This window comes from Petaurus breviceps, unplaced genomic scaffold (genome assembly GCF_028583685.1).
Source record: "Petaurus breviceps papuanus isolate PSGF00001 unplaced genomic scaffold, PetGlider_PUasm1.0 673, whole genome shotgun sequence".
NCBI classification, from domain to species: Eukaryota; Metazoa; Chordata; class Mammalia; order Diprotodontia; family Petauridae; genus Petaurus; species Petaurus breviceps.
In genome coordinates, this window is record NW_027186448.1 from 1407732 (window position 1) to 1433699 (window position 25968).

The following is a 25968-nucleotide window of genomic DNA, read 5'->3' on the forward strand; positions in this document are numbered from 1 at the left end:
CTTGAACCCCCTCCCAAAACCCTTCACACGCAAAATCACCCACCAAAATAATAATTCATTCCGAATTACCCTCCTGTTGGGTTGTAGAATGTTTATGTGAACTCTGGGCTATTTATAGACAAGTTCTTACTGGGATGTGGCTAACCTTTGTTCTGTCCTTGTCTTCAAATGGGGTCCCCAACTGAACCCCTTGAGAAAATTCCAATTTTTGGTACTGGCAAACGAAACAAGTTTACAAAAGGAATCAAGAGATGTAAGGAAAAGGGAAAGAGAACAACCCAAAGATGAGTCTTTTGAAGCAGCACACTAAGGTTTGTTCATTCTAGAAATTTAATTACAGCCATTTAATTTTTACTCCTGCATTTTCTCAACAGTTTCTTCCTTATATTTGCCCTTTTCCTTTCCTACTTGGCGAGATTTGGCTTTTCGCTCAAGGATCTTTTTGCGATCTTTGTCCAGCTTTAGCCTTGTGATAACCACCTGCAGAAAGGAGAAAACACAATATACTTTAAACTGAAAAACAGAACAAAATTGTACTGAACACATATGATGTTCCAAGAATACAAGAATTAATTTGGTTTCCAGAACCCAGAGCAGTAAATATTGTACCTTATAATCACAGAAAGATTAGTAGGAAAAAACAAAAACAGAAAGCATCATATGATTTGTTCTGAGAACTGGGTTTAAATTCTGCTGCTACTTTATTTTCATCTATAAAATGAAAGCAAGATGCAATGAACATATTAAGTATGAGCCATGTATATTGCCCTCAAGATTAATTATGGAGATAAAGTATGTAAATAAACAATACAAGACAAATCAAGGGGTATAAACTGTGTTAAAAGACTAACCAGGTGGACCAGTGAAGGCTGGAATGATTAAAAAACAGGATGTGGAAAAGGTATGATAGGGGTGGCCAGGTAGCACAGCGAGTAAGAGCACCGGCCCCAGTGTCGGGATGACCTGGGGATCGAATCCTGGGCTCAGATACTTAGCACCCACCCAGAAACACCTGGCTGTGTAACCTTGAGCAAGTTACTTAACCCCGACTGCTTTAAAAAAAAAAAAAAAAGAAAGAAATTTCCTAGTTGAGCCACTGATGGCTGTGCTTTGAGTTTGGGGCAGCTAGGTGGTGCAGTGAGTAAAGTGCAGGCCCTGGAGTCGGGAGGACCGGAGTTCGGTTTTGGCCTGAGACACTTAACACCCACACAAAAATACTAGCCGTGTAACCTTGGGCAAGTTACTTAACCCCAACTGCCCTCCAAAAGGCAAAAAAAAAGGTATGATATAAGAAGGTCCTTGAATGATTGGTAAAGATTAGAGAGGGTATGTTTTAGGTTTGTCTTTGTATGCCAGTTTCCCATTTGCTTACACTTTTTGTCTATGCTTTCAGTCAGTGCCAACATGACCAATGGGGATAGTTTAGGGTCTTTGGAACTGGGCCCATTCCAATAGTTAAAGCATGAGTACCCAATGAGTTATTTTTGCTTCCCTCGATGGTGGTTTGATTTGAGGACTTAAATTGTGGTCTTAAGTACTCAGATATTCCTCTTAAAAATGTGTATGGGTTAAAACAAAGAAAAAAATCCTTTCCAGGTCATTATTAGGAACTCAAAATTTTGGGTTATATATAGTTAAGCTATATCACCTTCCTCTGTTTATTTGTGGCCTGAATGAGAAGTTCCTGTTTATTTTAGTCCCAAAGAAATTCTTAATTTAGAAAAAAAAATCAACCCATAAGAAAAGGCATTGTAATGTTGACAGGTAATCATTTAAATAGTTTCTGATGACTCCACATAAAGAACTTTCACAAATTCACTGACATAATTTTATTTCTAACATTTTTGGATACCCAGCATTGAGAATACTGTCAAATAAAATTTTCGCTTAAAGTATTGTTACTATTTTATGATGATATTATAAGTCTTTAGAACTTTCAAGTAAAACCATTTGTTAAATGAACAAATTTATATGAAATAATATGAAGTGGAAAAGAAGCAGAATGGGGAGTACTATATACACATAATAAACAATTATATGAATATATATAAATATACATTGGCTAGATCATGAAAAAAATTACTTATACCTTGCCATTAATATCTATATCTAAAGGTAATTCTTATTATAAAAAATAAATTAAAAAACAACTGAAGTTAGAGAAGGCAGAGGGGAAAAAATCCTAAGATATAACCCCACTATTCCTAGGGGAGGAACATTTGACATGGTAATTTCAATTAGACTTGTTGAGGGCCAAAAACTGAGGGGGGTCCGAGTAAGATGCTGAGGGTTAGCTTTGAGGGGTCTGAGAAGCTAAAGACAACCCAGGTTTTATTTGTGACTTGTCCCAGGCTGAAGGGCTGCTTATGTCAGGATGTTGGCTCCCCATCCCTCTGTGCCTTCTGGCTAAGAACAGACCATGCTGACCAAGATAACAATGGGTACACAAGGGGACGAAGTACCAGAAGTGAAAAGGAGGTGCTGAGAAGCAACATGGCTATTAGGGAGTAAGCAATATTGTCTACAACATTTTCTCATGGGAAAGCTTTGTCCTCCCTACTGCAAAAGTGTATAAATATCTTGGCCTTCAGATGAATAAATGGACTTGTATTGACAAGCTTTCTGCCTGGCTCATGTCATCCTTTCACTCTCCCATTTTGTGCAGTGCTTCGCTGGTACAGGCATCACAGACTAATCTTACAACTAGCAAGTTATCTTATCAATAGACTACTTAATTTTATAACATTTATTAGACTATGTGCCAGGCACATCCAGTTTAATAACATTTATTATACTAGGCACATATGACTATCTTTATGGTGGTTAGTTTACAAATGAAAATGCTGCAGGGCATAAGTTTGTAGACTTGGCAGGGTGACATGGTCTTATTAACACTACAGAAATATATACTGGGCTAGGGCTATATATAGGCACGTTGAGGAACACTAACTTTCCAAAAACTGGCTAGTTTGCAGCATCTCAAAAGGACATTTACTGTTTTCCTCTTGTATAAAATTCTGGCAGCAATAATTAAGAGGAAAGCCTGTAGTACATTTAGTGGAATGGAAGTAAACATAAATCTTAGTGAAGATTTATGGGAAGCTATGGATAACTGTGAGAAAGGATTAGAAAGTGCAGAGATAAGCCCTTTATTGAAATGGAAGGAGAATTTACATCTTGAATCCACTGAATTGATTACAGGGGAGTGGTAAGGATAAAAATGAAATAATGATGCAAAGGCATATAGTTAAAAATAATAAAATATATTGTGTGTCCTAACAGAAAAGGTAAAATAATATGAACAAATAGTTCTCAAAGGAAGGGCAGCAAACTGTTTAGAACCACACAAGACTTTTTCGAATCACTAATAATAAAATGAATGCAAATTAAAACTACCCTGAGGTGTCCCTTAAAACCCAGCAAATTGGCAGATTATAAAAGACAGGAACAGGAATAACAATGGAGGAAGGGGAGGATAAGGAAAGACAGGCTCACTAATTCATTGTTCTTAGAGCAGCAAACTGGTATAACTGTTCTGGAAAGTAATCTGGAATTATGCCATTGAAATGCCCATACTAATCCAGATTCCATTGCTGGCACATACCCCAAGGAGGTCATTAACACAAAGAATATAAAAATATGTACAACAACATCTTTTGTGTTAGTAAAGAATGGTAAATAAAATGGATGTCCAAAGACATTAAGAGTGGCTAAACTATAGTACAAGATTGTAATGGAATATTACTGTGCTATAAACAAAAATAAACATACATGAATACAGAGAAACAAAGAAAGATACGAAGTAGAAGAGGGAAGCAGAGCCAAAAAAGCAATATACAAGATGACTACAACAATGCAAATGAAAAGAACCACCTCCACTGAACAACTGAAACTGCTGTAAAAGTATAAAGAACAACCTTGGTCTCACAAAAAAAAGCCATGAGAAGGCCTTCTTCAGAGATGTGGGAGTCTATGAAGTGCAACCAGGGTCAGAATTTTTTGATATGCTGACTGATTTTGAGGAAATATCCCTTTTGGGGTGGCTAGGTGGTGCATTGAATAGAGCACGGGCCCTGGAGTCAGGAGGATCTGAGTTCAAATCCAGCTTCAGACACTTAACACAAAAACTAGCCATGTGACCTTGGGCAAGTTAATTTAACTCCAATTGCCCCCCCCCCTTTTTGAAAATGTAAATTCTTTCATTATAAGGGATGATACTCTGGGAGGATAAAGCAGGAGAGATTTTGAAGAAAATCTAGATAATCTATGTACCAAAGATACCAATAACAATCTTCTTAACTTTTTTTTGCTCTTTGGAGGGGGGAAAGTAGGGCAATTGGGGTTAAGTGACTTCGCCAAGGTCACACGGCTAGGTGTTTTTTTGTTTTTGGGTGTGTGTGTGTGTGTGTTTGTGTTAAGTGTCTGAGGCCGGATTTGAAATTAGATCCTCCTGACTCTGGGGCTGAATCTTTTTTTTTTAAACTTGTGTGGAGCAAGGCTGAAGCCTTGCATGCTCTTCATATTTTCGCTGGGTGCTAATAATCACAGCTCTCATTTACACAGTGCGTTAAGGTCTATAAAATACTTGCCTTACAATGACCTTATTTATCGAGAGAGAGAGAGAGAGAGAGATTTGGCGATGGGTCACAAAATTACTAAATATCATAGCTTAAATTCAAACAAAGATCTCTCCAAAATAAAAAATGTGTAAAACACTATCTAAAACTAAAGATTCCCACTTTGAGAAAGATCGAAGTTTGAACCCTACCCAATTCAGGCCTAAGTTGGTGCCACTATATGTGAAGTTTTGATTAATATTAAATAGGGAGGTATAAAGTACAGGGTGGATTAATGAATTGTATTTTAAATTAAATTATTTTCTATTGTACCTAGATTCCTATTGCCCTCAACTTCTGAATAGAATTAGGAATAAAATCCAATAATAAATATAATGTAGACCCAAGAGTGTGCTGGCAGAAGGAAAAAGCAAAGGTATAATGAATGCTGGAATCAAGAAATCTCAGGATGACAGCGACAGAATAATCAATATCATTTTAAGTCTACTGACTTATTGTAAGTAAATGAACTATGATGTTCAATGATTAATTAATAATAATATTTATGATAATAATTAACCATTAACTTGAATAACAAGGAAGAGACCTTGTGTATTCTCTCCGGAAGGAAAGAGTGAATTGATACTAATGGTTTTATGGCAAGGTTCTAGTAATCTTTTTCCTTTAACATATGTTACATCCTGGCACCAGAATTAAGTCACAGAAAACCTCAAAGTAGTTGACCTAATCTGAACTTGAAACATCAAAACAACTTCTAAAACTAGACATTTAGCCCCATTTGAATCCCTGATTCTTTGCTTTGTTTCAGCTAGATGTCACCCGAACCCCTAAAAAGTCCAGCTTCCCCATAGTTCTTTCTTCTAAGGTCTGTGATCTTCCTTAAAAAAGGATATACCAAGGACAGAATGGTTACTGTGCAAATGACAGCAAAGTCTAACAAGGATGTGTTGGGAGTTTTGTATTTTATGAAATGCCATCCCTATTCAAGCATGGACACATTTTTAACTCCACACAGGTCCACCATGACCTTCATCCCAAGATAGCTGCAGAAAAATAGAAGTGACATCAAAGACTTTTCAGTTAAATAATTGAATTTGATTATTTAGGAAGAGTTGGTTAGAGACTTCAATGTAGGCAGAATTTCACAGCCAATTGATGGTAAGCAGCATATTATGGTGGAAAAAACTCAGGGTTTAAGAATCAGAGGATCTGGGTTGGGCTTTACATTCTGTTAGGCCTTAAGCAAGCTACTTTCTTGTTGTCTCAGTTTCCTCAATTACAAAATCGGGGATAACTTGGGGAGAGAAAAAGGAGAAAATCTAATCCCTTTCAGATCTACATCTAGGATCCAGTGAACAATGTTTTCTCCTATTTGCAGACCAACTGAATGACTCTGCTCATTTAATTTTAATGTTAAAAATTACATGATGATGACCCTTGCCACCAACCTAATTTTTATTCTGTGAGGCATAGAATTTTTGCTGGATGATGATAAAAGAATAAATGCTACCACAATTCAACTTTATTACTCAGTTGGGAGCCAAATGATTGCCATGTCACAACATAAGATATCTACAGGCAGGGCCCCACTTTTTGAGGATTCACTCATTTGAAGATACTGCTTATACCTTCACGGACAGATTACACTTTTGCCCTTGCCTGATTTGATGCCCTTTTAAAAAAACTTTCAGGTTTAAAATCTCTTCCACCCTTTTAATTATTTTTTTGCTTTTTGGAGGGCAATTGGGGCTAAGTGACTTGCCCAAGGTCTCATGGCTAGTTTTTTGTGTTACGTGTCTGAGGCTAGATTTGAACTCAGGTCCTCCTGACTCCAGGGCTGGTGCTCTATTCGCTGTGCTACCTAGCCTCCCCCCTTTTAATTATTTTTAAAAATGTTCAAGTAACAAGTATGTTTTATGTTAATCTGTCTCTCCTACTCCCCACTATTTCCCACTGACCAAGTTAAAACGAAAAAACCCTTACAACACAAATCCCTTAATACCTATCTACATAGAATAGGCAAAACAAATTCCCACATTAGACCTGTCTGAAAATATATGTCCCTTTCTGCATTTTAAGGTCATCATTTCTCTGTCATGAGGTTGAGTGGTATGTTTCATCTTCATTCTTTTGGACAGGGGTTTTATTTATTGTGACTAACTCATGTCAGACTAATGTCTGACCAAAGCAAGGTAACAAATGTGTGCAGTAAAGTATTCCTTGGAATCCTGAGGTATACATTGGGGGTGGGGGTCCACCACCTGCTCTTGGATTGCTGGGTAAACTATAATAACTGACATTTATAAATATTATCCCATGAAAATTCAGAAACAACTCTGAGGTTGGTATGATAGATGTTTTTATTCCCATTTTATAGATAAGGAAACAGAAGGTTAAGGACATTAAGTGACCTGCTCTCCCATGATCAGGGAGCTAATAAGAGGAAGAGGTAGAATTTGAAGCCAGCGCCTCCTAATTTAAAGTCTAGCATTCTATCCACAATGATGATTATCGTTTCCCCCCTCTCCCCAAGCACCAAGGTGCTCTGAAATACTGTACCTTGCTGGGATGAATGCCCACATGGACAGTTGTACCATTAGCCTTCTCCCGCTGCACACGCTCAATGTAGATCACATATTTCTTCCTGTAAACCTGGACTACCTTGCCAATCTGCTGACCTTTGTAGTGTCCTCGAACAACCTAAGTGCAAATTGTGACATAAAAGAAATGTATGAAAAAAGCAAACATATTTGTTCATTCAGAATACTAACACCAGACACTCACAAAAGCTCAGAAGCAGCTAATTTTAAGACAAAGAAAAAATTAACTGCACTATTGACTTTGTTATCCTGCAGGCAAAATGGTATTCATGTGGATATACATCTTCTATCAATTTAACTGGATATCTTGTATCTTAGGAAGAAAATAAATTAATAATAATGATAGTTACCATGATGCAAGAGCACCTAACAAATACTTCATTTTATCTTCACAGTAACCCTAGGAGCTAAGTGCTGCTATCCCCATTTTACAGTTGAGGAAACTGAGGCAGACAAAGGTTTAGCAACTTGCCCAGGATCACAAAGCTATAGAGTGCCTAAGGTTGGATTTGAACCGAATTTTTCTTGACTCCAGGTCCAGCGCTCTACTACTTTGCCACTTTAGCTGCCTCACAGATGTTAAACCATCAAGGAAAAGTGAAGAATATCTCAATCAATTAATCAATTAACATTTATTAAATGCCTACCACATGCCAGGCACTGTGCTAATAAGTACTGGAGATATAACAAGAGGCAAAAGACAGCCCCTGCTCTCAAACAGCTTACATTCTAATGGGGAGACAAAATCAACATGCAGGATAAATAGGCAATAATTAACACAAGGAAGGCAGTAGAATTAAGAGGGAAAGGTTTTCTGCATTAGGTAAGATTTTCGCTGGGACTTAAAAGAAGTCTAGGAGGTCAGTAGTCAAGAGCGGAGGAGGCAGGGCATTCTAGGCATGGGGCACAGGCAGAAAAACTTCCCAGAGCTGAGAGACAGTAGTGTCTTGTTTGTGGAAGTGATAGGAGACCAATGTCACTGGAACGAAGAGTAGGTGTTATGGAGTAAGGTAAAAGAAGACTGGAAAGGAAGAAACTAGGTTATGAAGGGTTTTGGATGCCAAACAGAACATTTTGTATTTGCTCTTGGAAACAATAGGAAGCCACTGGAGTTTATTGGGAGGAAGACTGTGTGTGTGATGATCGAAACTGTGTTTTAGTCACTTTAGTGATTAGATGGAGGCTGGACTAGAATGGGGAGAGACTTGAGGCAGGCAGACTCACCAGCAGACTATTATAATAATTGAGGCAGGGGCGGCTAGATGGCACAGTGAATGGAGCACCAGCCCTGGAGTTAGGAGGACCTCAGTTCAAATTCGACCTCAGACACTTAATATTTACTAGCCCTGTGACCTTGGGCAAGTCACTTAACTCCAATTACCCTGCCCTCCCCCCTCCAAAAAGCAAACAAAAAATAATAGTCAAGGCATAAGGCGACGAGGACCTGAACTAGATTGATAGCAGTGTCAGAGTAGAGAAGGGAGTGTATTCAATAATTTGCTATTGTGAAATTGATAGGCCTTGGCAACAGCTTGGAAAAGGGGTGGTAAGAGATAGTGAGGAATTCAGAATTACTCCTAGGTTGGAAGTCAGAGGGACAGGGAAGATGGTGTTGCTCACTATAGTAATATAGAAGTGGGGGGAGGGTTTGGGGGAAAGAGAAGGAGTTCTTTTGAACACAGGGAGTTTAAGATGTCTCCTGGACATCCAGTTTGAGATATGTCTGAAAAGGAATTGACTTTGAGATGTCAGCAGAGAGATCAAGGCAAGAAAGGTAGATTTGAGACTTATCAGCATAGAGATGGTAATTAAATTCATAGGCACTGATGAGATCATCAAGTTAAATAGTATAGAGAGAGGACCTGGGATAGAACCCTAAGGGCAACCATGTGTTAGAAGGCATGATGTAGAAGAGTATCCAGCAAAGGACACAGACAGGTGTGAGGAAAACCTAGAGAAGAGTTTCAAGAAAAAGAAAGTGACCAGTGTCAAAGGCTACAGAGAAGCCAAGGAAGATGAAGACTGAGAAGAGGACATTGGCTTGACCACTGGCAACTAAGAGATCATTAGTAACTGGACAGAGCAGTTTCAGTAGAATGATGAGGTTGGAAATCAGATTGTAAGAGGTTAAGCAGAGAATGACAGGGCAGAATTCAGAGAGGCCTTATTATAGAGAGCCTTTTCCAGTTTAGCTACAAAGGGCAGAAGAGATATAGGATGATAGGGTAGAAGGATCAAGTGAGGGGGTTTTCAGGATGGAGGAGACATGGGCATATTTGCAGGCAGTAGGAAATGAGCCAGTAGAGAAGAAGTGATTGAAGGTAAGTGAAAGAGTAGGAATGACAGAGGAGTTGGGATGGAATGGGATCACTTGAACAAGTAGAGGGATCAGTCTTGGTAAGAAGTAAGGTCACTTTATCATGTGAGACAGGTGAAGGTGGAGAAGGCACTTGAGTGATAATTGATGACTAAAAGAGGTGAAGAGGGAATTCATGATGAATGGCCTTAATTTTTTTGCTGTAATAAGTTCTCAGCTGAGAAGGTGGTAGGGAGAACCATAGGATGTTTGCATATCCTTATTTTCTGAGGATGACACTCTCCTCCACAAAACATCCTTACAAGGTTATCAGCATCCAAGTTTCCAAATTATGAAAGACCTGAATTCTTAAAACCAAATGATGTTCTCAACCCACAGATAAAATTATTCTTTGTTGCTTCAAAAGAACTAAATAAAGCAACTTGGTGGGTTGCAGCTTTTAGAGAATTAAGACCTGCCCCAAGGTATATTTCTGCTCCTCTTCCTAAATTTTTAAATTTGGTTTTATTATGAATTAAGGTCTACAAGTTGGAGATTCATTTAGGTAAACAGCATCCTCTTTAAAACAAACTCCTACAGGAGCATCAAAAGTGTACATACACAAGTTACTCCAATCCTAAAGTATTCCTCAAATTCTTCTGTCATCCAAATAATGTTCTGATAGTTGTCTTTACTGATAAACTTTTTGAAAAAAAAAAAACTTTATATTCTAAGCTTCAGTTTCCTCATCTGTAAAGTGGGAGGTAGGTGTTAGTATTATTCTCATTTCATGGGTGAGGAAACTGAAATACAGCTTGGTTAAGTGACTTGTCCAGGGTCATACAGCTAGGGTATGAGACAGGACTAAAACTCAGGTGTTCCAGTCTAGCTGTCAAGTTATGTAATCTCAAGAGTTGGTGAAAGGCCCAAATGAGATATCTTGTGTATTTTATTATGTAATATTACAAGATATGATGTAAACTGCTAACTTAATGTCAGTTATTAGCAATACAGTAGATGACTATACTTTCTTAGTCCCTTGCAATAGGTATTTACACCACTTGCTAAAACTGAAACAGTAGACAAACTCAAAATTGTGTCATGCATGTTATTTTTTTCAAGAGCCAGTTGTTAAAACATTTAACAGCACACCACTGTTATGTTCCCAAATCTAATGCCCAGTGTTGACCTTTCTTCTGAGCTAGAGCCCTCTGTCTCCAACTGCCCATAGGACAACATGCCCAACAGCACATCAACTTCAACATGTTCAAAATCAAGCTTATTTATCTTTTTCCTTAAAGCTGTTCTTCCTTCTGATGTGAGTTTCTCATATTTATAACTTTGGGGCTATCTTCTCTCTCCTTCACATGCACACAATGTTACCAGATGCTAATGATTCTATCTCAGCAAAATCTCACTAATTTCAGACCCAAAATACTTTTTGGTAGCTTTCTAGTACACTTATGGTATACTTTATAATTATGTGTTACTGTCTTACTTCCTATTTACTTTATGCTCCCTGAGGTGAGAGCTTGTGTTTTATCTAAACTTATTTCCAACAATGTGAAGTATGTAGAATAGTAAGTTAGCATTTATATAGTGCATTACAAATATTATCTTATTCTAGCAACAATCCAGCAAGGTAGGTACTAGTATTTCCAATTCACAGATAAGGAAACCAAGGGAAGTCATATATATATATATTATAGCCACTAAATGCAGGATTTGAACTCTGGTCTTCTAAACTCCAAGTCCAGCACTTTATCCACTGAAACAACCAGCTGAATAGGGAAAGGAAGTGGGGCTGTGATTTCATTACAAGGACTGCCCAGATGAAATAAAGTGGGAACCTTCTGTGCCACTAAAGAGCCTTATAGCTGCTGAAAGTACTAAGAACCTAAGTGACTTGCCCAGAATCACACAACTGGTATGTGCCTGAGACAGGAGTATTCATTACGCTAAAATGCCTCTTCTTCTGCACCTATGAGTCGCTCATTTGTCATTTTTAAAACCTGTGGCTCATAAATTAATATGAATCAATTCAAGGTGGTAACTGTTCCTTTCATATAGATTGTCAAGGGAATAAGTGAGACAGGTAATTCTGGAGCATGAAGTGCTTGGGTGGATTTTATACATAAAACTGTGACGCTGTCACACCTCTATTTCCTATTCTAACCTTGGACTAATTCTTTAGGGTCAATTCACCTCCATTCTCCCCCTCTTTCCAACCTGTCATTCATACTGCTGCCAGAACAATCTCTATCACGTACAGGGACAGGTCTAAGTTTATTTAAAACTTTAAAAGCACATAAAGTTACATACCTGGACTTCATCATCTTTTCGAATGGGCATGGAGCGGACATTGTACTTCTGTCTCAGCTCCTTAGAAAGAGGAGAAGACATAATTTTCCTCCGTATGTGGGAAGGGGCATTGAAATGCCTCTTGCGGTTCTTGCTTCGGTCAGAGGTCACAAAGGGATTGAACTTCATTTTGACTACTGGAAAGGGAGCAAAAAAGTTACAAGTGAGACACAGATGGAATAGAACCTAAAAACCATTTCTTTTGACTCCTAATTTCAGCGAAATGACTAGGCAACATCTATGCTCGTTCCAGTTTTCAGTCTCCTGGTCGGGGGTCCCTCGCCGCCCCCTGCCCAGCTCTACCCGTTACGGGGCGGCTGGGGAAGTTCGACTGCACAATAGAGCCCCCACCCCTTCCCCGGAAAAGAAATTTCAACTACACTAAGCGCAAGTATTTCCGCCGTTTCGGCGGTGCAGTCCCTCGTCCCCAGACCGCGGCCGGCAGTAGCCCCGGGCCTCGCCCACTGCCATGGCCATCGCCAGACTTCGCTCAGTGCCTAGTGAACTCTTGGGGTCGCCAGAGCCGTAGCCCACCCGCAGCTCGGTCAAAGCAGCAGCTACAGAGGTCGGATGGCGGCAGATTGCACCGGGGAACCCGAGAGAAACCTCACCGTCGGAGCCACGGCGGAAGAGAAGAGGCTGAGGACCTACTTCCGGCTCCTGAGGAAGGCAGAGAAAACCACAGCAGCCTAGGTCTCGCGACATCTGCCGAGATCTCTCCTCGCGCCCCTCCGTCCCCATGGCGACAAGGGAACGCTCTCTCTTTCTCCCTCCCTTTACCTTAAATTCCTTAAAGTTCCTTTCCAATTCTCATTACCTTAACCTAGTAACTTTAATGGGGGTGGGGGTGTGTAAACTCCTCTGTTTAATTTTTAAAGCCCTACACAAAACCAAACCTGCAGCGCAGCCAAAATTAGAAGCAAAGCAGGAAACTGGGAAACAATTTTTCACAGCAAGTTTCTCGGATAAATGTCTCATTTCTCAAATATATAGGGAACTGTGCCAGATTTTTAAAAATAAGAGCTATCTTCCAACTGATAAATGTTCAAAGAATGTGAACAGGTGGTTTTCAGAAGAAATCCAAGCTACTGACTGTGATATGAAAAAATGCTCCAAATCACTGATGTTTAGAGAAATGCACATTAAAATACCACACACTTTTTAGATTGGCTAACATGACAGAAAAGGGAAATGACATGCTGGAGATGTGGGAAATTAGGGATATTAATGCATTTCTGGTGGAGTTGTTAACTAGTCCAACCATTCCAGAGAACAATTCTCTATTCATACAATACCATTATTGGGTCTGTATCCCAAAGAGATCAAAGAGAAAGGAAAAAAGACCTATCTGTACAAAAATATTTTTAGCAACTTTTTTATGGTGGCAAAGAATTGGATGTGGAGGGGATGCCCATCAGTTGGGCAGTGGCTGAGCAAACTGTGGTATATTATTGTGTTGGTGGACTACTGTGCTATAAGAAATGATAAAAAATTATTTCAGAAAACCTGCAAAGACTTATGTGAACTGATGCAAAGTGAACTGAGCAGAACCAGGGGAACTTTGTAACAACCCTCATATATAAACATATATATATATATATATATATATATATATATATATATATATATATATATATATATATATATATATTTCTATTTCCTTCAACTATTTTCATGCTGACAAAAGTTTCATCTGTTACAATTGTTGTTTTTCCATGTAGAAATGTTAATAGTTCAAATTTGATAAGCTCCTTATGATTTCTTTTCCCTGTTTACCTTCTCATGCTTCTCTTGCTTCTTGTATCTGAATGTCAAATTTTCTATTCAACTCTGGTTTTTTCATCAAGAATGCTGAATGACCATATTTTACCCTGAAACATGATACTCAGTTTGGCTGGGTAGGTGACTCTTGGTTTTAATCCCAGCTCCTTTGCCCTCTGGAATATCCTATTCTAAGCCCTTCGATCCCTCAGTGTAGAAGCTGCCAGATCCTGGGTTATCCTGATTGTGTTTCCACAATATTCAAATTGTTTCTTTCTGGCTGCTTTTAATATTCTCTCCTTGATCTGGGAATTCTGGAACCTGGCTATAATATTCCTAGGAGTTTTCTTTTTGGGATCTTTTTCAGGAGGTGATCTGTGGATTCTTTCAACCTCTATTTTGCCCTCTGGTTCTAAAACATCAGGGCAGTTTTCTTTGAGAACTTCCTGGAGGATGATTTCTAGGTTCTTACTTTGATCATGGCTTTCAGGTAGTCCAATAATTTTTAAATTATCTGTCCTGGATCTATTTTCCAGGTCAGTGGTTTTTCCAATGAGATATTTCACATTGTCTTCTATTTTTTCATTTGTTTGGATCTGTTTAACAGCATCTTGATTTCTCATAAAGTCATTAGCTTCCATTTGCTCCAATCCCATTCTGAAGGAGTGATTTTCCTCAGTGAGCTTTTGAGATTCTTTTTCCATCTGGCAAATTTGGCTTTTTAAGGCATTCTTCTACTCATTGCCTTTTTGAGCCTCTTTTGCCGTTTGAGTTAGTCTGTTTTTTAAGGTGTTATTTTCTTCAGTCAGGCTGTTGACTCTCATTTCGTAATTTTCTTGCATCGTTCTCATTTCTCTTCCCAATTTTTCCTACACTTATCTTATCTGCTTCTTAAGGTCCTCTATGGCCTGTAACCAGGTCGTATTTTCCTTTGAAGCTTTTGGTGCAGGAGTTCTGACTTCACTGTCTTCCTCCTGTTCCATACTTTGATCCTTTTTGTCCCCCAAATAGGAGTGTAATGTTGGAATCTTCTGTCTGCTTTGTTTCCTTTGCCTGGTCATGTCACCCCTCAGTCACTTGACCCCTGGGCTTTTTGCCACAGTAGGACTCTGCCACCAGACAGGGGAGCTTTCATTCCAAATGCTGGGAGGTATTAGATGGGTGCCCTCTCTGAGGTCTCCACATGCTCTGGCAAGCTGGACACACACCCCCAGATCTCCACCCTAGACTGCAATCCAGATCCAAGCAGGTTAAAGCAAGAGCGGTGTAGCAGCAAGCACCCCAGTGTCCCCAGGATGGCTGCCAACACAGGTTCTTAGATCTGCTTTGTTAAAGGAAAGCAACTCAAAATTGGTTAACAAGCTTACCTTAATCAGTCAAATATGTATCGTTTACCTAGTTCAGGGGGAAAAGGTCAGCACCCCGAACTTCAGAGTATATAGACAGAATTATCAAGACAGAGAAACAGATCAAGTAGACAGGTTTCCAAATTGTCCAACCATTACATCCATACCAAATCAACATCTGGATTTTTCAAAGCCGGGGCGCTCTCAACAATGGCTTTCCAGAGTCTCATCTGATCAAATCACAGAACACTTCTCAAAGTGAGCCCCAAAGCAAAGCCTCACATCAGGGATTATATAGCCTTTTCCTGGGACAGAGAATGTAACCACCCTCTTGACCCACTGCAGTATCAAGGTGTGGGCATTCCTGAAAACCAAGCCTCCTGCCACAGGCTCCATGTGACCATGTTCAGTCTATTAGGAGGCAGAGGATATTTTCTTTTTTTTTCCAAAGTAAGGCAAAGCTTATTAGAGATTGGCTGTAATGGGTAGACTCTTTTTTTTTTTTTTAAAGCAATCAGGGTTAAGTAACTTGCTCAAGGTTACAGGGCCAGTTATTTCTGGGTGTGGTACTAAGTATCTGCGCCTGGACTTGATCTCCAGGTCATCCAGATACTGAGCTGAGCCACCAGGCCACCCCTGCAGAGTATATTTTCAAATCAAGGAAGGTTCTCAGAGTCTCTTAAGCCTATCAAAGGGCCTAAGGGCAGGGAAGATCTTTAAATTTGCATTTCTATTACAAGCGGTTACCCCTCAGACTGGTCTCTTGGTCCCCCTACACTCTGCAGGCCAGGAGCTGAAGCTGCCAGGTGGTGCTGGCTGGCTGTGCCAGCCACTCAACAGCTTCTCGCCCCCGGGGCAAAAGCCCACGCACTCCCCTCTCACTTTGTCCTCATCTATGTGTTGATAATTCTGGAAATGACCACAGCTGCTGGTGATCTGATGTCCCTCTAGCTGGAGGCTGGTCAGGCCTGCCCTGGGGCTAAAGCCTTGGCATGGGGCTAGGCTCCCCTCCCAGAGCCGTGTACTGGCCGATTCCTGCCAGCCTGCTGGGCTGTCCTCAGTGGGAGGTTAGCTTCTCTGTGTCATTTTGTGGGTTCTGCAGCTCCAAAGTTTGTTCAGAGTCCCCTTTTCACATGGTTTGGGGAAGGTGGGAGCCGGAGCCGCGGGAGGTCCTGCTTCTACTCTTCTTTCTGTTTCAAATGTGTTTCTTGTAGGTAAGGTATTGTTGGCTTCTGGTTTCTAATTCATGCTGATACATTCTTTCATTTTATGGTTGAGTTAATCTCATTACATTTACAATTATGATTTTTAATTGTGTATTCTGCACCCCCCCCCACCCTATTCTCTTATAGTTTTCCTTCTCTTTGTTTTCTGCTGCCTCTTTGAGTTTGCTTTGCTTCTGACTAAACCCTACTTTAACCTGTCCTCCCTCTTATTCCTTCCCTTCCCTTTATTCCTTTTCTCTTCTATTTCCTTGTTGGTGAAATGTATGTCTGTACTCAGCTCTGTGTGTACATGTATGTGTGTATGTAAATGAATTCTTTTTGCCAGTTCAGATGAGAGTGAATTTCAAGTCTTACCCACTCTCCCTCACTCCTCCTTGTTGAATAGATGTCTACTTGTGCAATCATGTGAAAAAAATGTCTCCATTCTTACTGTAGTGTATTATTCTTCCCCTCCTTTTCCATTCTTTTTAAAGATAATAGAAAAACTAATAGAACTACTGCCAGACCTTGTCTCTAATTAGATTTCCTCTGTAGTCCCTGATTATGAAAGAATTGTGAGGGAATATGTATATAATATCCCATATAAGAATGTAAATAATTTATCCTCTTTTAGTCCCCTTATGGTTCCTTGCTAATGTTTACCTTTTTATGCTTCTCTTGACTCCTACATTTATATGTCAAAGTTTCTTTGTAGCTCTGGTTTTTTCACCAGGAATGCTTAGAAGTCCTCTATTTCACTAAAAATCCATTTCTCCTTTTAAATTTATGCTCAGTTTTATGTATAGTTTTACTAGGTGTAGTGCCAATGCATTATTTACAGCACCCATGATCATAATAAAGACTATTTATAAATATGAATATTTATAATAATATTATAAATATTATTATATAATATAATTATAATACAAAATAAAATAATAAATATACTATAATATAATATTATGACATAAAATTTATTAGAATATAAATATTATTATAAATAAAAATAAATATGTGGTTATAAATATCGCATGATGTTCGATCGCAAAATGTATCAAACTCTCCAGATAGAGGACAGAACTGAAGCATTTATTTAGACACCAGAAAACTGAATACAAAAACCAGTAAGCCAATTTCATCACAGTACCAAAGATATTAAGAAGCCATAATAATAATGAGAGCCACAGCATCCTTCAGCCTTCCCACAAACCAGTACAAGATCAATATTTACTCACAAACCTTTCTCTCTCCTTGCCTGAGCACTTCTCTCTCCCACTGTCTCTCTGGCTCTGACTCCCAGCTTCCTGTGGGCTCTGCTTCCCTTCAGTAAATTCCTCCCACCACAGGCTCCATGTCACTATATTTAGCCCATTAGGGAGCAGAGTTTATCTTCACAGCAGGGAAGCTTCTTGTGGGCTCTGCTCCACCCTTTAGCAAATTCTGACTCCATGAGATTACACTGAGCCTATTAGGGGGCAGAGTTTACATTCAAAGCAGGGGAGGTCTTCAAACTCCCCTAGGTCTATTAAGGGGCAGGTAAGGTAAATTTTTCTTACCTGTAAGCCTAGATCTTTTGTCTTCTGGAACATCATATTTCAAGCTCTCTGCTATACTATAGTAGAGTTGCTGAATTTTAGGTGGGCCTGACAGTGGCTTGTCACTATAAAAATTCTTTCTTTCTGGCTTCCTGAAGTATTTTTTAAAAAAATATGTAGGAGGTCTGAATTTTGTCTATAATATTCCTGGAAGTTTTTCATTTTGGAATTTATTTAAGGAGTTGATTCTATTTCCACTTTGTCCTCTGGTTCTAAGACATCTGGTCAGTGTTATGATTTCTTAAAATGTGCTCTCTAAGCTTTTTTTTTTATTATGGATTTTAGTAGTTTGATTATTCATAAGTTCAATCTGTTTTTAAGGTCAGCTGTTTTTGCTATGAGATACCTTATATTTTTCCTATTTTTATGCATGGAATATTAACTTCTATTTAACCAATTCTAATTTTTAGGGAGCTATTTTCTTGGGCAAGGTTTTACATCTCTTGTTCCAAGGTGTTAATTTTCTTTTCATATCTTTCTTTCACAACTCTCATTTCTTTTCCATTTTTCTTCTACCACTTTCATTTGGTATTTAAAATTATTTTTAACTCTTAGAAACATCCCCCTCCCCCAAAACTCTTGTTTTATTTCTTCAAAAAATTCTGGCTGGACTTGTTCCTAAGCTGCATTTTGCTTTGAGGCTTTGCTTATAGAAGTTTTGGAGTCATTCTCTTCTTCGCCTTGTTTCTTGGGGTTCTCTGTCAGCTTTTTATGGTGGAATTCTTTTTTTATTTGCTTGTTCTTCCAGCCTACTTCTAAGAGACTTTGGGCTTTATGTTAGGGCTGGGCTCTGCACAATTCTGGGGAAAATATCTGAGCTGAGCTTTTGTCTTTTCTTCTGCTGCTTTTTTAGGGGTATTGAATGTTGTGCTATTCCGCAATCTCAGGGACAGCTCAGATTGGAGATCTTCAAACTTTCAGTGCTTCTAAAGTGGTGCAATACAGGGCAAAATCTGCTCACTGTCCTTCTGGGCTGAGCTCTACAAATTCATGACCCAAGTCTGAGTCTGTAATCTTGTCCCTGGTTAGAAGTTCTAGTAGAATGCTACTGGACTCAGCCAATATCAGGCAAATAGACTATTTCTGCAGGTTCAGAGCAACAGAACTGAAGGCTCCCTTTTATTTTTATTGGTTATTCCCCAGAGTTTAGCCTGGGCTGGAGCTAGAACTGAGTGCCTGCTGTGCTTCTGGGATCAGACCCACAATGTTTCTTCCTCAGTCTGCCCTGGACAAGGAACTGGGTAGAGAATGATTGAGCTACTAGATGATGTCTTTCTATACCTCTTGGATGTCTTTCTGCTCTGCGTTTCCTGCCTTGGTGCATGTCCTCTGCCCTCTAACAGTGCCTCGGTGCTGGTATGCTATATACAGTGTGTACCTGCAAATCTTTGCGGAGGTGGGCTAGAAAAATGGCGCACTGTGATTTTTTTCTTGGATTTCCCAATAAGGATCAGTGTGGTGGAGGAGGTGTGGTAAGGAACTGGACTGTACTTTTTGCTATTCTGCCATCGGGGTTCCACATCTCTCTATTTTGTATTTATTTTGAATAAAATTTCTTTTTCTTTTTTGCTGTTTTAATTGTTTGTGGATTTATTTTATATTCTGCTACTTACTGAAGTTGAGTTTCAATTAAAATTTTTAGTTGCCTATGATGCTCTCTAAGTATGATAAATTTGCTTATTATTTACTTTTATTTGTTCCTTTAATTTTTAATTTTTATCTGATTGCAATAACCAGCATTTCTAGAACTATATAAATTAATTGCTATTGGTGACAATGCATATCTTTGCTTTTCTCTGATCTTATTGGAAAGGCTACTAGAGTTTCTCCAATAGAGATCTATAAAGAAAAGCCCTTTTATTTTAGACTTTTTAGTTTTTAAAAATAACATAACTAGTATTTTGTTAAAAAGCTTTGCTCTGTTTTTAGTTGCATGATCTATTATATTTATATTTTCCTAATGTTGAACTATTCCTTGTGTAAAAACAGCATTGATATAGCATATAATCTTTTAAGTATGTTTCTTTAGCACCTTTTCTAATATTTTATTTAAAGCTTTTGTACAAAGAGAGACATAAAAACAGATAGAAAGGAGGTAAAATCCCTATTGGGTTTCCCTAGTGGGAATTCCCTATTGGAAAATCCTAGAGAATCAGCAAAAATACTAATTGAGATAATAGCTTCAGCAAAGTTTCAGGCTATGAAATAAACATTCACAAATCAACAGCATTTCTATATTATAATAACAAAATCTCCTACTCAAAATAACTACAAAGTGCATCTGGAAATCAATCTACTTAAGTACACACAAGACTTGTATAGATTGAATTACAAAATGGTCTTTAAAGAAATGATGAACAAATAACTAGAGGAATATTCAATGCTCATAGCCAGACCACTCCAATGTAATAAAAATGATAATACTTCTAGAGTTAATTTGTACTTTTACTGATATAGTGATTAAATTTCAAAGAAGCATTTTATAGAATTTAACAAAATAATAACATTCATTTGAAAAAAAAATAAAAAGTCTCTAGTATCAAGGGAAATGTTGAAAAAAAGGTATGAACAAAGTGCCCTTCCAAACCTCAAACTATGGCATAATGAAGCAGTCATCAAAACCATCTGATTCTGGTTAATAAAATGGAAAGGTAGTAGAAGAAAGTCTCCATATACACCAAAATGTTTGTAGCTGAACTTTTTATGATAACAAATAATTAGGAAAAAAGTAGAGGTGCACAAATTGGAAAAGGGCTAAACAAATTGTGGCATATAAATGTAATGGAATATTATTGTGATGTAAGAAATTATAAATATGATGAAGACAAAGAGACTTGGAATTGATGTAGAGTGAATTAAGAAGAGCCAAGAAAGCAATATGTATAATGAATAAAACAATGGAAATAGAAAAAAAACAACCACATACACAAAAATAAAAATTGAATTTTGCAAAATTATAAAGAATGGCTCAAAAGAAGAGATATGAAGAGACTCATCTAACCCCTTTGTAGAGGTGGTAAGTCCACAAGTATTGTACATTACACATATTTTCAAACTTTTTTGATATATTGATTAATTATTCTGATATTTTTCCTCTTTCTTTTTTGTCTTTAAAAATACAATTTGTTATATGGAATGGGGGTCAGGGAGAAAAAGGTGATACTGGGGGAAAACTATGGTAATGTAAAAGACAAAATGCATCAATAAAACTAATATATATACATTTCTTTAAGGATTGCTCTGACTCCATCCTACACATTTTAGCATGTTGTCTCATTGTTATTTTCCTTGGCAGAATTATCTGTTGTTTCCATGTTTTATTTTTTTGTTTCACATATTCTTCAGGATTACATTCTTTAAAAAAAAAATTTTTTTTAGGATTATATATTTTAGGCTACATAAATAATAAATTCAGACTTAAATAAGTCTGAAAACTTTCTTTAAATTCCTTATGATTATAATTTTATATAATTTTTATATCAGGAAAGGATACGTTTAATATCTCTGCTTTTCTGCTTTTGTTTACAGTTTTTGAATCCTTAAGCACAATTTTTATAAAAGTGTTCAGGCAGTAGGTGGTGCTAATGAACAAGGCAAGCTGAGCAGCCAGCGGGTTCCCTTTGTCTTTTGCTGTCTTTCTGTTTCCTCCTGCTTCAAGAAAGCATAGTTTGAGGGAGTGCCTTTCTTGCAAATCCAGCTTTCCAAGGTCAGGCATTTGCAACCACAAGTATGCTTACCCACAGCTTTGTTCAGTCTCAGCCTGCTACTATTACTTAGAAACAGTTGCATCTCAAACTCATACATACATTTCCCCACTTTGTCCTAACAGCATGAAGTTCCTATATCTGCTCCTGCTGGTGAAACCTTTTATCTCTCTAGAATAAAGAATATCCCTTAAAAAAAAATATCTGTATCTTTAGACCTTATGGGGGAGTGGGGAGTAGTTTGTGTGTCCACATGGGTCTGTCTGTCTTGATGTGACTCATGGGGAGGTGTGGTTCTGTAGAAGTTTTGCACACACTCCCCCAGCTCACTACTTTGAAGCAAGACTATTTCCTATCAGGCAGAGAGCAGGCAAATGGGATGCCAAGGCTAGCCGTTCTGCTCTCCTAAGAGAGGGGGTACCAAGCTAGAAATATATTTATACACCCTCCTAAATATTGTGAGTCTAGAGGAAATAATTTTTAGGTTTAAGCTGATCTCCTCATCTCTATCCCTTTAACAGGGAGGTGGGCTCCAACCTACATATCAAAAAGCTTAACTCTTTTCCTGTCAAATTCTAGTTCCACACATAGCAAATGAACTAATTTATCCAACCTGATATCAAACAAATCAAGAGAAATTACATAGATTAGAAAATATCAGACAATTTCTTTTGCTGTTCTTCAGTTGTGTCTGACTCTTTTTGACCTCATTTGGGGTTTTCTTGGCAAAGATACTGGAGTGGTTTGCCGTTTCCTTTTCTAGTTCATTTTACAGCTGAGGAAACTGAGGCATATAGGGTTAAGTATCTTGCCCAGGCTCACACAGCTTATGTAAGAGTTTGAGACCAGACAGACAGAGACCAACAGAAACAGAGACTGACAAAGAGAGCGAGAGCGAGAGCGAGAGCGAGAGAGAGAGAGAGAGAGAGAGAGAGAGAGAGAGAGAGAGAGAGAGAAAGGGATTAGAAAAGTATAAGCACACACACACACCTTTGAGCATTTCTGTGATTTCTGTGGGCCAATCAGGTTTTGTAATAGGTAAATGAGACCTAAATCAAAAGCAACAGGTAAAGAACTAAGTTTGTCCAATTCACTTAATTGAAGAGGGCAGGGGAGTCTAGCTTTGCTAGAATCTCTTTGGCTCATTCTAACCACCCTGAAGCTTGGCCACTTCTGCTGGATCTTCTGATAAGTTCTCATGGCTTAAACACTCAACTATTCATTTCTATGTTTAACTTTTAAGTTCCTTCTTCTTTATGCTTTGCTCTTGCCTTACTTTTTCCCATGATGCTTTTTCTTTTTTTTGGGGGGGGGGTAAATGAGCTTTAGAGTCAAAATCAGACCTTCTTGGGGCAGCTAGGTGGCGTAGTGTATAGAGCACAGGCCCTGGAGTCAGGAGGACCTGAGTTCAAATTGATCTCAGACACTTACCACTTACTATCTTTGTGACCTTGGGCAAGTCACTTAACCCCAATTGCCCAGCCCTCCCCCCTCCAAAAACAAGCAAAAAAAAATCAGACCTTCTTCCAAATTCCTCTACTTCAAAAGCAAGGTGTCATGAAAAGCAACATGTATGTTCCTTTTTTTTGCTTTTTGGAGGGCAATTTTGGAGGCCTCCATTCACTGCACCACCTAGCCACCCCATGTATGTTCCTTTCTATTATTATTTAGTAATTACCAGAAGTCTATATATACTTTTTCTAAAATTCTATTCAGATGTTTAATTTCTTTCTTATAAAACTTTTTTGTTAGATTTGTCTGTGTCTGAAAGGAGCACATTCTGGTCCCTAAGTCTTCGCATTTTGCTTTCTCTTTCTCTCTGTAGTAAGGGCTCTTAACTCTGTGTGTGTGTGTTTGATGAACCCTTTTGGCAGTTTGATAAAGCTTATGAATGCCTTATCAGAATAATGTTTTTATATGCATGAAATAAAATATGTACTCTTATAAAGGAAGCCATTTATGTTGAAACTTTATATGGTTTATATAGTTTTTTTTCATTAAGTACTTAGAAGATGTACCATTTGTTTCATATATATTGTTTGTGATTTTATTTTTTATGGTACCAGTAAGCATAATGTAGTTTCCCTGATTACCTCTTTTAATCAAGCCTATTTTTATTATTGTCTTGTCTTACTTGTTGTCCCTGATTGTTATCCCTGCTTTTTTGAATTTGATTAAACCGTATATTCTGTTCCAGTCTCTGATTTTAACACTGTGTGAATCATTATGCTTTAAGTGTGTTTTTTTGTAAACAACATATGGTTGGATTCTGCTTTCTAATCATTCTGCTATCCTCTATTTTATGGATGGGTTCATCATATTTGTATTCATGCTTGTAATTGTTAATTATTTTTTCTTCCATCATAGTCCATTATAATTTTCCTTTTTAAAATTTCTTCCTTTCAAACAAAAAGTAGGTGAAAAAAGATAAGGGATATGCTACTTTTCTGCCTTTTTTTCTTCACCCAGTCTAGACCTAGATAATTGATTCTTTACTTTCAAATTAAATATCATAATACTTTCCAAAATCTTTTTCTTTGCCATGGAAATCAGAGTCCCCTGAGTCTCTGGTCTTATAAACACTTCTGGAGGAGGGAACTTAGAGCTTTAAACTCAGAAGATAATTTCAGCCCTTTAAGAGTTCAGATTTATGGATAAATTCATTATAAATGTGAATGTTCATAGGCTAAATGGGATAAGGTTCATCAGAGAAAGGGAGGAGGTGAGGAAAAAATGATAATATATTGAATGTTAATGCAGGACATGGAAGAAGGGTCTTAGAAAAGAGAGAGGAGAAAAATGTCAAGAGAAGAGGAGAGAAAATGAGGATTAGACAAAGCAGATTCCTGCCATCATTAGTGGTCCCATTTGTCCCTAATCTTTCTCTTTCCTGCCTATAGGCACCCAAGATTCTAGGAATGCTCCAATATGTGACTACTGCTTAAAATACAGAGGACAATAGGAGTGGAGTTTAGAGTAATAACCTAAAAAGAAAGAAGACCAAAAAAACCTAGAGGAATTTAACTGCACTAAGACTCTTGCTTCCTCATCTATTTTTCTACTGTTGCTCTGTCTTGTATTTAAACACAAGACACAGCCCAGACCAAGCAAACCAGTTTTACCTCATCTCATCCAGGAGCTCATCCTCTGAAACCACAAAGAAAATGCAGGTTGGCAGCTCCAGAATGTTAATAGGGCCTGACACCTCCTAGGGCAACAAACAACCCTATAAATGTAAGACTTCCAGGTTGTGAGGGGGAATAAAACACTTAAACTCATTGCTTCACAGTGCAAAGCTTCAGCTTTCCACTGGAAGATAAACATTTATTTTAAAAACAAAAATAAACTTTGACATTCTGTAGGGGGAAAATGCAAGCCAATGCTGAAACATGACAAGCTATAAGTCTTAAATGATGGAAAACTCCTCAGAATCTAAAAAGACAATGAGGACAGAGTATCTGTAGTTCAAGTCAATGGGAATCTAGATTGCATACACTTTTTTTTTTTGGAAGGGGGAAGGCAAAGCAATTGGGGTTAAGTGACTTGCCCAAGGTCATTTAGCTAGTAAATATGTCAAGTGTCTGAGGGCAGATTTGAACTCAGGTCCTCTTGACTCCAGGGCCAGTGCTCTATTCACTGTGCCAGCTAGCTGCCCCTAGCTGCCCACACTCTTACTAGACATTTGGTAGGGTGTCATGAGCTGAACCTGACTGAGGCCAGGCCCATAGCAGTTTAGGTCAGACAGTCAGTAAGCATTTATCAAGCCAGGCACTATACTACTTGTTGGAGTTACAAAGAAAGGTAAAAGACAGTCCTTGCCTCAAGGAATTCAGAGTCTAATGGGGAGAAATGTAAGTAAGGCAGAGGAGGAGGGGAGGCAAGTTGTAAACAACTATGTACAAACAAGCTGTATACACAGGATAAATTGGAAATAATCAACAGAAGGAAGGCACTATAATTAAGATGGAACAAGAAAAGCTTCCTGTAGACGGTTGGATTTTAGCCAGGACTTGAATGAATTGAGGGAAGTCAGGAGGCATAGATGGGGATGGAGGCATTTCAGACACTGAAAATGTCCAGGATTAGGAGATCGAGTATCTTGTTTGAGGAACGGTAAAAAAGTCAGTGTCACTGAATTGCTGAATATTTGGTGAGAGGGGAGAAGGAGGAGTCAGGGGAGATGTAAGATGACTGGAAAGGTTGGGGGTGAGGGGACAATTATGAAGGACTCTGAATACCAAACAAGCTTTCACATTTGTTCTGAGAGGTGATAAGCAGCTACTGGAGATTCTTGAATGAGGAAGGGGGTGATTTTAGCAGGATTGCTTTGACAGCTGAGTGAAAGATGTGTTGGTATGGGAAGAGACATGTGGCAGGACAACCAATGGCACTAGTGCAGTGGCCCAGTTGTGAGGTGATGAGGGCCTGCACCAGTGTGGTGTTGGTGTCAGAAAAGAGAAGGCAATATGCGCGAGAGATGTTACAGAGGCAAAATGGAAAAGCCTTAGCAACAGATTGGATAC

The 25968-nt window shown here is 38.4% G+C and overlaps 1 protein-coding gene across 2 annotated transcripts; it reads right to left on the reverse strand.

Annotated features, from left to right (window-relative positions):
• Nucleotides 1–312: 312 nt before the first annotated feature.
• Nucleotides 313–12575, reverse strand: RPL26 (ribosomal protein L26). 2 transcript variants are annotated; one of them, XM_069104143.1, is made up of 4 exons: nt 12446–12575; nt 11796–11971; nt 7137–7277; nt 313–480 (listed from the first exon to the last, which is right to left on the reverse strand). In XM_069104143.1, the coding sequence occupies exons 1-4, from the start codon at nt 12573–12575 to the stop codon at nt 352–354; spliced, it is 576 nt and encodes a 191-aa protein (XP_068960244.1). In that variant the 3' UTR covers nt 313–351. The 2 variants fall into 2 exon arrangements, with proteins under 2 accessions (XP_068960244.1, XP_068960245.1); XM_069104144.1 differs by having other exon boundaries at nt 12369–12500.
• Between the last annotated feature and the right edge of the window lie 13393 nt (nt 12576–25968).